The sequence below is a fragment of the Periplaneta americana genome, chromosome 11 (assembly GCF_040183065.1).
Source record: "Periplaneta americana isolate PAMFEO1 chromosome 11, P.americana_PAMFEO1_priV1, whole genome shotgun sequence".
NCBI lineage: Eukaryota > Metazoa > Arthropoda > Insecta > Blattodea > Blattidae > Periplaneta > Periplaneta americana.
The window spans coordinates 144,623,872-144,636,674 of record NC_091127.1 but is presented as its reverse complement, the minus strand read 5'-3'; the positions used below and the strand labels follow the sequence as shown (position 1 = coordinate 144,636,674).

The following is a 12,803-nucleotide window of genomic DNA, read 5'->3' as shown; positions in this document are numbered from 1 at the left end:
ATAATTTTCATTAGGTTTTTGTTTAATCAGAATAAGGTACAGTATTAACAATGAGTGTTTTTACTCACGAACTGAGCTGTCCACGTGGACGTATTCATTATGCAGTGTACGAGTATATTATAGTGTCTATAGCACATTAGCGTACACTATAGAGAATGAAGTTAAATTGAAAAATAATCATAATATGGATATTTAAACACATTTTTCAAAATGGTGGCGGTTCATTTCGATACAGGCTTCAGTTCTAATGTATATAATTCCAATTACGAGTTTCGACCTTCGTACTAGTAACTCATGTTGAAATAATTCTGTACCTACTCTGTAAAAGAGTACCTTACGTACTGTAAATTCAATCTCCACTTCTGCTCGATCCGAAAAGATAAAATTACTCAGACATGCTATCTACTGTCCGTCCAAGTGGTTATGTCGCAGAATCGTAGAAAGGAGGGAAATCACGTGACAGTTAATTACTTAACGAGGCCCTTTTATTTAAGTTATTTTAAACAGTTGTATGGGTATAATATTACGTAGATGTCCAATTCCTAACAGAAATTAATGTTCTCAAAAAGAGCTAAGACAGCCCAGCCACTAGCCTTTACAGAGAGGGAAAACCGGAATGCGACGTAGGCAAATGGACGACAGTACCTGTGCGAAAATGATGCAATATTGAAAGCTCTTTCGTCATTGGAAAACGCGAACATATTTTTGGAACGTACTGTGACGGTAAGGCTAGTATGACTGTATATGCGGTCTTGGATGTGTGTGGAAGACGGTAATTAGTAGAAGGGGTGGGAGTGAAGTACATTCAAAAACTCAGGTACAATAAAAATTGAAGTAAAAATAAAATGATGTCCCTGTATCTTTATCCGTTGCAATACCTGTGTTCGGCGTACTACATACCCAATGAGTCTTTAACTTCAGTCTTTAGGTAGCTGGAATACGAAGCCTAGTCATGTAATATTTGCAGACTATAATTCGAGAAAGGCTGTCAATAAAATTCAGTACCAATATGTTACAAACATTTAGTTCCCACTAGGATTAGAGAAAGACAGAGTTTAGAAAATATACATGTTATTTATTGTAAATAATATCGTTTATACAAAGCGGAGCAATCTGATAAGTAATGCTAAGTTGGTTTATTCTTCGTCACTGGTACATGTTCTTCAAGCGATGTAGGAGGCGTGCGGAGATGTGAAGGCGGCATGAGCTCTGTAGGCAGGGGCGGCGTAATGCGGATAAGCGTAGTGGGGGTAGGCGTAGGGGGCAGAGTAGGGCGCTGCATAGTAGGCACGGGCGGCGACGGGTCTGACTGCAGCGGGTACCGGCACTGGGGCGGCGACGGCGCCCGGCTGGCGGTTCACGACGGCGTTGAACCCGTTGACGGGGTCGGCGGTGTAGTCCACGGTGCGGGTCGTGCCATCGGGATCCACCAGGCTGTAGCTGCCCTGCACCACGTCTCCGCTGCGGGTCTCATGCTGTCCTTTGGTGTCTCCGGTGATCGGATCGTGCACGGAGTATGAGTAGCTGTATTCTGGGTGGGGATCGAAGTCGTCGATGATTGCGCCGGGGTGGTGTGCCACTGGGTGCCCGATGTACACGCTCTGAGCTCCAACCAGCAGCGCCGCCAGAACCACCAACTGCTCGGATACAAGTCACCGCGAGTTTTCATTGTAAATAAATAAAATACCTCTTTATCTCCTACCTAAAACTATACACAGCAACATTTTTAAATTTTATTCAGCTTCCTCCAAGTGAAGACTGCCTAGAAGACAAAGCTTACAAAAAAATTCTTTTGTGCGAGATCGTGCGTATTTGCTTGTTTTCCGCACAGAACCAATACGCGGTAAGTGTGAAATACCACATTCAGTATTCCCAACGTAACACACATAACAATTTCCCTCTTCTTACCGCTTAAGCGCGACATTCATTTTACTGCTTTAGGCTTTTAACATATTATTTTTAGAGACATTTAACATAGTAATAATTATAAATTGGAAACTTAACACTGCAATTTCACCTAAATTGCAATGTTAATTATTCTTTTTAAATATTTGCAAAAATTAAGTAAAGTCTACTACTCCACGAAACTTATTGCATTCCTGATACAAGTAACATTAAGGAAGCCGTGAAAAAATCAACAAGATTTCAGATGCCGATGTTATTACTGCAATATGTTATATAAATAATATTGTTAAAATATTAAAATGAAAAATAAATCATTACAAAACCTTACCTTTGTTTTAAGTTCGCATTTATAGACTGGGGGGGGGGAAGACAGACGTATATCACGGCCTGCTGGAGTATAGTAAACACAGAAAACATTTTATAGCAACAATGTCGAAGAAAGATATTTTGGTTTCCGAAGTTGCCGTCATTAAACAGAAACCAACATGGAGATTTCATTGCAACTAATTATAAATTCGTCTTTCAGGTATGTAATAAACGATCTTCGCACAAAATAATGTACGATACACGAGCGGTATGTTTGTTTTCATATTCTCGGAAATTAAAAAAGCTCAACTACGTTTCGCTTTTTCAATTTTTTCCTCGACCATGAAAACGTCAACATACCGCTCTTGTAACGTATATTACTATTTTTTTTAGTAAATGGTAGGTACACAATTATAATGAAAAAAAAAAAAACAATGGAGAAGGAAAATAAAAAGAAATAACACAATTATAAATAATTGAAGACGACTAAACAAAACATCATTAATTCCAGAAGAAACATAAAATTTCCTAGTACGGTATCTAATTGCTATCAGGTGATCACAGTCGTCTATTTAGCACTAGTTGCAAGACCCAACTTAAGTGAGCAGATCGTCATAGGAAAGAGATCAATCTATTTAACTGTAGAGATGGTTTCTTAGGATTTTTATAGATCCCTTCACTGCAGACAGAGAGTGATTCTCTCAAATTGGTAAATAAATTAGTTTATGCGAAAATAACTGAAACGAATAACTGTAATTGTTTAACCCTTCGCAAAGTATATAGGACACAACAGGTTAATAGGCTATATGCTATAATTTTAATAGAACAATAAAAAAAATTGGTAGAAAAATTAAAATTTCACAATATTGTACGACATATTGTATAATATTGTACGACATATAAAATGTGGACATTGCGATAGTTGTTTTCTTTACAGTCCGACACGGTTTAATTAACTAATGTGAGAAATAAAGTTTTGTCAATTTAAGAGTTAAAGTAACGAAAAAAGACATCTGGCCGAAATCTACGGCTGATCACTAGGATCCAGAATACAAAGCAGAGGTTAAATGAAAAATACAATATGATTTCGGAGAGAATACGGAACAATGATAAATTTAAAAATAAAGTACAATTTGATTTCGGAGAAACATGAGATGAAAATATATTGAAGAGTAATGAAATGAAGTGAAAAAAAAAATTGCATAGTATTATACAAGTGATTTTGTAAAATGGGTAATGAATCTCTCAATACCATTAGACAAATTTTGTTAATATCCTGATTAGAAAATTTATTAGAAAGGAGAATGGTTTTGGTTAACTTAAATGAAGTTCCCCTAGCGCCAAAAAGAAATCCTTTCACTTCCCATGTATTAATATTCATTTTGTATCTCTCATTGAAGTGAGATTAGCATAATTAATCATCACTTATATTCTTTATAAAATGTAATTTGTCTTGTAGCCTAAATCGTTTGTTGCATTTCCAATAAATTTCTCAATGATAGCCTACCTAACTAGGCTTTCTATTAAAGAAAAATATTCATTTAGAATTGATTAGGAGGCCGATTATTAAACCCTGGTTGGGACGGCTATCAACTATCTTACTCAGTTGTTTTTACAAATGTTGATTTTTTTCCCTCAAACTTACCATGGATCTCATGGTCTCCCATCTATACGCTGGTCTCCCTTAAGACAAAGTAGCCTATACTAATCAAGTATAATATAATGTAAGACATTGAATTTAATAAATGCGATTGCAATTAGATATTAAACAAACTCGAAAAATAATAATAATAATAAAATATGTGTAAAAACATTCTTAAAATTTAAATGCTGTGTTAATTAAGTCATAGTTTGGTATAAATGGTTTCTTAAGATGGCGAGTGACACACATTAATAATACATTCTTAGTTAGAAGAAATCATTGCAAAATGTGTAATAGATCGGAAATTTCAACGCTTGTGTAAAAGAAGAACATATTTTTTATGATGTTGTATTCTAGCTAAGTACCAGGTCTCTCGAACTCTTGCCTTTTACAAAAAAATATGATTACAAAAATTGAAATAAAGAAGGTAATATTAAAGAAAATTAAATAATAACAGCGTCAAAGACGAAGGTATTTGCTTGAAGTCATGTTATTTCTCTCAGTAAAGAGTTGGCATGAAGACGTAGCTTATTCCTGTAAGTAGGCTGTAGATTTTGAATATGAACAACCAGGAAGAGTAGCTGAAGATCATTGTAGAGTTTGACATAGAAGAATATAAGAATGTTGTACCTAAAAACAAAAGTACCAGAAGTCAACCAAAATATGGTAATGAAAATAAGCTATTTCGAGACATCAAAAGCAAAAGATTAGTACTGAAATGAAAACAGAAAAATCATATTAGTAGTAGTAGTAGTAGTAGTAGTAGTAGTAGTAGTAGTAGTAGTAGTAGTAGTAGTAGTAGTATTTATTTATTTAACCTGGTAGATATATTATTTTAATGTACCGAAGTATATATGATAGGCCTATTTCCATGCAGATATTCTGCGTCATCATACGATGCATGGAAATATCATATGTACTTCGGTACATTAAAATAATATATATGACATGGGTAAATCACTTCGTGATTTAAAACGGCGCTTATTCCGTCGGATCCCGGCCAACTAGTCACTCATAACGAGTGCACCTCGGCACATGTGTGGACTTCGGTCCTACGTTCATAGACATCTATGACGTAGTGCAGAGGGCGGCCACTAGAGGGAACCCAAGAGTTGGAGCTTAATCTGAGACGATTCTGTCCGACGCCGGAGTGGTATCCGGTGTGGCTTAGTGGATAAAGCATCAGCATGTAGAGCTGAAAACCCGGGTTCAAATCCCGGCGCCGGAGAGAATTTTTCTCCGTTCCATTACTCTTACATCGTATAACCTGGTAGAGATAAGGCCGTCAGGCCTTCTCTGCCCCTCTACCAGGGGATTACAACTATAATATGAACAATAAAATTACAATTAACATTAAATTTACAATTACAATTACAATAAAAATTAAAGTACGACAAGATTACCTGATTAATGAAAGCTAAACATTTTATCATAGAAGTTAAGAACAAAGAATATATTTGTATTTACTGAATTACAAATTAAACCTACAATAACAAAATTCTATAGTGATGAAATTACCGGATATTGAAATATTTTGTGATAGATTAAGAAAACTATTTGCAAGAAACCATGTCTGAACGAGTCTCAATTCCTGACCAAGTGCCTAGTAAGTTTGCGTTTGAATTCAATTTTATTTCGACAGTCCCTGATGCTAGCAGGTAGCGAATTCCAGAGTCTTGGCAGGGCTATTGTGAAAGAAGATGAGTATGAGGAGGTGCGATGGGATGGTATTGTTAGTATTGTTTCGTGGCGAGAGCGTGTGTACAGATTGTGGCGGGAAGAAAGATAAGTGAAGCGAGACGACAGGTACGAAGGAATGGAAGAGTTCAAGATTTCGAAGAGAAAGAGAAGGGAATGTATTTTTTTTTTCTTATCTAGTTTAAGCCAACTTATTGCTTATTATGTTATGAAAATATTTGTACCAGTAAACATATTATTATGCTTATAATGATCTATTTCACTAATAATATTAATATCTAGAATTAATTTCATTATATTTTGTTTTATTAGTAGATATGATTTGATTAATTCAATGTTTTTTCTTTGAGAATTTTATAATTTCACATAGTTTTGTAAGTTTTAAAAACACTAAAATTAGAATGAAAGCAGAATGAAACAAAAAGCACAAAAATAATTATTATCATCATCATCATGACAAGAATGACGTGTGTACAGATTGTGGCGGGAAGAAAGATAAGTGAAGCGAGACGACAGGTACGAAGGAATGGAAGAGTTCAAGATTTCGAAGAGAAAGAGAAGGGAATGTATTTTTTTTCTTATCTAGTTTAAGCCAACTTATTGCTTATTATGTTATGAAAATATTTGTAACAGTAAACATATTATTATGCTTATAATGATCTATTTCACTAATAATATTAATATCTAGAATTAATTTCATTATATTTTGTTTTATTAGTAGATATGATTTGATTAATTCAATGTTTTTTTCTTTGAGAATTTTATAATTTCACATAGTTTTGTAAGTTTTAAAAACACTAAAATTAGAATGAAAGCAGAATGAAACAAAAAGCACAAAAATAATTATTATCATCATCATCATGACAAGAATGACACCAATAATAACTACCAACTTCAACTACTTTCTGCTGCATGAGTTTAACACAATAGGATTATGTATAGGTTGCTAGACGAGGAATTTATAAGACTTGACAGACGTAGAACATATGGCGCATTGGTATGTCAGAAGCCGGTTGTTGAGGCAATATGTAAGCCAGATATAGTTGTGTTCCTTTCAGATTCTATCAAATGACAGATAATCGTACAGGTCGCTAGATGTACCCATTACTTACGTTTCTGAACAGGTATACAAACTTGCAAAGATTCTAGGAACATCTGTTAACAGTGAAACTGATCTCAGTATTTCACGTCATATTACAAGTTTACACAGACGCACTGCAATAAAAACTGATACGGATAAACAACCGTTAACATTACGTACTTTCTCAATACTTTTTTATGTATTTTTCTTGGTACTGTTGTACTGTATGTAATACAGTTGAAGAGGAATTTTCGTGCTGCATGAGCCACTGTTATAGACTTCAAATGCCATCTCAGGCATGGAAGATCTTTCTTTGTTATTGATATTTTCTCATTCTTATAAGTAGGGGCACAGCGTCGAGACAAACTCACATACTGGAACTTAGAACGTGCACGTCTCCTAATAAAGGCTGGTTCACAATAAACCGGGAACGGAAACGACAACGAGAACGAGAACGGAAATAATGTTAAAATAAATGTATTGAAACGTGAGCATTCACAATAGTTAATAATTGTGAATACTTACATTTAAATACATTTATTTTAACAATATTTCCGTTCTCGTTCTCGTTGTAGTTTCCATTCCCGGTTTATTGTGAACCGGCCTTAAGTTCGATACCGAGCAATGCATGAAGCAAATCCTAACATAGGCATATTGATATAACTGTATTTCTTGCAATTCATATTGAAGTACACAATTTGTGCAGATAGAGACGTGGACAAATTATTAAACTAAATTAATTATATGCGCAACGAAGCTGTATTTATCGGTAGAAATAATGAACAAAAATGTATTTTGCACAGATATAATGAACAGAAAATTGAGACTTGAGGTTACTAATATTTTGTGAACATTCCCTTATTCTTTATTAACACGTTATTTTGACAGGGGTGCTGGAAACCAAAGTTTGACACTTTCTTTGAAAATCAGCATCATTTAGCCAGATATCAGACAGTGCTTGAATGAGTCCATGTTTTGTTGTAAGCCTCTTTTTATTCACTTTCTTCTTCAGTATAGATCACAGATTTTCAATTTCGTTCATGTCCGGTCTTCTTGCAGGCCATGGGAGAATATCTTTTGCAGTATATAATTAAAACACCAGTAGTACCAACTTAGCCAGAAAAAATATGCTTAACCTTTGGAAAAATATACCAGAAGGTCTAAACAATCACATTTACAACAATGGAGACTCTGTACTGATAGTTGATGTGACGAACTGTATTATGTTTCCAAGAAAAAGTTTTAGTCTAATAATTTGTCCACGTCTGTACCTATCATTATAGACACGACGAAATCAAAATCGGCAGGAATTTTTCGAGACCAATAGTGAAACTGTGTGAGAATAAATTATCCTCTGCTTGAATGAAGAAACTACTAAAGTCTCGGGAAACGTGCTATAGTAATTTAAACACGAAGGTTTTATCCTATTCCGTGAATAATAATAGTTAACCAAATTTTCAACTGTAATATTGGCAATGCATATGGTGAAGAATCGGTAGAACGGAGAAAAATTCTCTCCGGCACCTGGACTCGAACCCGGGTTTCCAGCTTCACGTGCTGGCGCTTTATCCAATAAGCCACACCGGATTCAAGTCGGATTGAATCCCTCTCATTTTAAGTTCAACCTACTGTGTTTCTCTTTGTTGGCCTACCCTCATGTACTGTGTCACAGTATTTGTGACAGTAGACACAATGCCCAACCAAAAGTACAGAAGTGCACTCATTACGAGTGACTAAGTGGCTGGGGTCCGACGGAACATGGCGCCGTCTTGAATCACAAAGTAATATAATTAGCAATCCCGCCAACACACAAAAGAGCAGTAGTTTTTCAAACAATCACTGAAAATGGCCAAGTTTCCTTACTGTAAGTCCATTAGTAAACTGACACATTCTCAGCAAAAGCAATGCGGGTTCGATCCCGCAATACTGTGAGTGGCTTACGGTGGATAAACGTCTACAGCATGTATTTTCTTTTTCCGAGTATTTTAGTTCTCCGTACTATTCTCATTCTAACACTATTCATTTTCGTCACTCGTAATTAGTAGAAGCAGATCAGATTTTCTGTAGTAAAAGAATCATAAAGTAAACAAATTTCTGTATTATATACATATAATGAAACTTCTGAGAAATTTCCGCTATCCAGCCCCGGATACACTGCAACCTACCGGCTTATTTTTTTAGCACAAATATTTTCTACGTTCATTTCTACTTTGTTTGTCAACGCTTTCTTTAATCTCAGGTAATATTAATGTTCTCTCTAAACGGATATTGACAAAACTTCATTTCTCACACTAGTTTATTAAAACGTGTCGGACTGTAAAGAAAACAACTATCGCAATGTCCATACTTTATATGTCGTACAATATTGTGAAATTTTAATTTTGCTACCGTGTATAGTCATGTGACCGGGGTAAAAACTTAAACTAATATCGCAAAGAAAGTTAAACAATAATTAACCTTATCAAATGTTTGTTTGATATGAACAATAAGTTTATTCTACGTATTCTTGGTTGACTAACCTCTCCCGTCTCTTGCAGTTCTCTCAGCGTGAATTCAAATTCTGTTCAAAATTATAAAGCATACGGTACAGTAATTTAATTATATATTAGAGTATCCCATTAAAATGAGTCTGCTCTGCTCATGCAGGTTTTAATTTAAGCTTTTATAGATTATAAAATTTATTTGCTTCTCCAAATTGATTAAGCACAGAGGATCTATACATTGAAAGTCAATAGGGGCAAAATGCTTTTAAAGCTGGATACCTGATAAAATGAGTGCACTGGTCTTCCAAAATTAGCATGGAGACGTAGATAAACACTCTGCCTGCCATTAAAACTCATTTCTTATCGCCCCATTTCTATTTGATTGATTTAGGAGCTCATTTGTTTTCCTGACCACTTGTCGAAAAGATGACCCTCTGCTTCCATGATGACCCTCAAACTTCGGTATGTCTCTATAAAAAATATATAATATGATGGTTTTAAAAAGAGAGTTCTGTGAAGCGTTGTAGCAGAAAAATTTTACATTGCTTTACTTACAGATGCGACACAAGACATTCTCCCTTTCTCTACTTCGATGTAATAAAGGAATAGAAATAAAGTTTGACTGACAATATTAAACATTCTTCAATTCATAGCTATCGATACTTTTGTAAATAAACTACGATAAATGAAGTAGTGAGAAATAAGAAATACGGTATATAATCACAAGATGAAATTGGAAGTCATATTGTAAAATGTTACCAAATTTTTTTCCTCACGTTTTCTCATAATTTTAGGTTATAATTAATAAAGAATCAACGAAACATTCATGAAGCATCAGCATTACATCTTCATAGCTAAGCCAGGAAAAAAATTGTAGGGACTATTACACTCTTACTACGTCATACTACTTTTGACCAATAAAACGGTACGAAAGGACGTATTTCAACCAACCATGGCTGCTTATCGCACAATTTTATCGCGTCCCTAGCATTTGTTTAATTTTATCGCGTCCCTAGCATTTGTTTAATTTTATCGCGTCCCTAGCATTTGTTTCTTTGTTTGCCAACATTTGAAACTGCGCTGGTCTGGACGTCAAAAATATATATAATTACAAACCACTCCAGTCGATGCACAGCAGTTTCAAATATGACTCGCATTGGCATTCAAGAACAAGAATTAATAAAAATCACTGATCATACCTATGCATCTTCTGAAATCCGATTTACAAATAAATGAAGAGCACCATTCGGAAATCCTGAACAAGTTGAATACACCATGTAGGCCTAAATCAACGAGTTCCACTTCTATTACGCACACGTCCAATATAACATCAATTGAACCACCACCACATTCAAATTTTAAAATTGTACATTCAATAATTATTCCTTTTAAAATTATTTATTCGGAAATCCTGAATAAGTTGAATACACCATGTAGGCCTAAATCAACGAGTTCCACTTCTATTATGCTCACGTCCAATATAACATCAATTGAACCACCAACCACATTCAAATTTGAAAATTGTACATTCAATAATTATTCCTTTTAAAATTATTCATGTTTATTTTTTATGTCATCGTCGTTAAATAAAACTTTTCTAGCACTTGTGTATATTAGTTAGGTTATGTTATAGCTTCTGCTATATGATATTATGGATAGTCACGTATCAGAGATTGTTTAATATTAAGATTTATTGAAAATCATCTATCAAGTGACGTTGATTACTGGGATTCGGATAATTGAAGTGGAATGCAACTGTCTTAATAAAAATGAAACTGAAACAACAAAGCCTTTTTGACTAGTAACAGTCCACAGAGTTCAATGATGATTCCATAGTTGGCACAACTGATACCGGTAACAAGAAAACATCATCATAAAACACTACTGCCATCTAGCGTAATGTTGAGATGGTACATTAATACATTTGAAGACAGTTGTATTTTCGTAAGCCAATTAATATTTTATTGTACACTTTGTTACTTCTAATCTTTATATAGCCTACTTTCTTCTAATCGTGTAATAGTCAATTAAATCCCACTCGAGTTTTGATTTTCTCTAGATAAATCAAAACCTCTAGTGAGATTACTGTTGATAAAAATAAAATATACTAGTTCGTCTTTATATTTTGAGATATCAAAGTTTAATTTGTTACTAAAATCATTATGTTTCATATGCCCACTCTGTGGTTAAAATGGTTCCTAGATACAGAATAAGAATAAAATCCACAAAATAGTGAAGCATTCAAATAGATGGCAGTCCCAAAATGGCTTTTTTTTCTTTTGGTATCAGGAATGATGAAAAAGTGTATTATCTCGAAAAATATTTTTTACAGCATCACAGTACTTCCCTTATACTTCGAATTTTGAGAAAGTAAAGGAAGCAGCGCTGTTTGCAGAACTCACCTTAGTGCAAGCCATTGCGATGCTACGAGGACGGATGTGCCGATCTACACGACTGAAGTTCGAGGTGGCGGCTCGCAGTATTTGTACCCTCGAGTTTCGGGCAGATAACCCCTTCCTTCGATGCCGTGGACATTCCCCCTCCCTGTCCCATCATTAAAACGACTTTTGTGGTCAATTTATGGAAGCGCGCGCGAGGAGGCAGGGCGCATTCCTCAGAGCTGTCGTATCCTTGGCTGCGGTCCAGATACCATAACTCAAACCCGCATTGTTCCGTCCGGGTGTGAACTCCGCTAGAACGGACGCGAGGGGTAACAGCCCCCACAAAAAAACGTTCAATGTTTACAATTCAATTTTCTTAAGAAACACAAGCATTAGATAGTGTCCCAATCATGTCCAAAGTGCTTCTGACTGTTACTGTTGCCTTTTAGTGATTCTGCACTCTTCAGAAATATGGGACGTTAAAAAATCATGTTTCTCCAAATCGCTTATTTCGTCCCTGCATGATATAATAAAATATCGAAAATTGGTACATTGGCCACGAATTCAATGCGATACACACAAGCACGTATAAGAGACTATACAGATTATAAAAAAAATGTCTGAAAAATGTTCACCAAAATGTACAATACAAATTAGGACTATCCACATAGATTTCACATGAAATATTAATACGCCAACTTTATTAACAGCTGTTTAAAGCAGATTAGCTACTACTAATATAAGGGGGGGCGGTAGTGGTGATGACACTTATGACGACTACGACGATGACGATTATAATGATGTTAATGAATACCAAAAATTTTAGTGTTTAAAGCACTTCCGGAATATTATATTTGTGTCTATTATTTCATGGTTCCTTTTATTCTAAAATAAACAAGTATTAGACTATAGAGTGAAAAAATAAATAAAAAAGGGTCTGTTAGAATTTCTAGGCAATACAAACTCTCAAATTAAGTTATGTAAGACCTCATTAAATTTGGACCAGAGAAGCTTGAAATATAAGACTTTAATTTGAAGATTATCAAAATATAAATAGAATAGGTTAGAAGCCAAGAATCGGGACATTTATAATAATAATAATAATAATAATAATAATAATAATAATAATAATAATAATAATAATAATAATAATAATGATTTATTAAACCTGGCAGAGTTAAGGCCATACGGCCTTCTCTAACACTCAACCAGGAATAAAACTGCGTTACAAAAACACTACAAATTTACAAAGTACACTAAGATTTTACACACAGAACTGAATAAGATAATAATAATAAAATGTCTAC

The 12,803-nt window shown here is 34.6% G+C and overlaps 1 protein-coding gene and 1 non-coding gene across 2 annotated transcripts; one reads left to right on the top strand and one right to left on the bottom strand.

Moving 5' to 3' along the window:
- Positions 1-1,054: 1,054 nt before the first annotated feature.
- LOC138709414 (larval cuticle protein A2B-like) lies at positions 1,055-11,674 on the bottom strand. The gene is made up of 2 exons (XM_069840152.1): positions 11,518-11,674; positions 1,055-1,637 (listed from the first exon to the last, which is right to left on the bottom strand). The coding sequence occupies exons 1-2, from the start codon at positions 11,530-11,532 to the stop codon at positions 1,164-1,166; spliced, it is 489 nt and encodes a 162-aa protein (XP_069696253.1). The 5' UTR covers positions 11,533-11,674; the 3' UTR covers positions 1,055-1,163.
- TRNAY-GUA (transfer RNA tyrosine (anticodon GUA)) lies at positions 5,010-5,081 on the top strand. The gene has a single exon. It is a non-coding gene; the product is annotated as a tRNA-Tyr (tRNA).
- Positions 11,675-12,803: the final 1,129 nt, after the last annotated feature.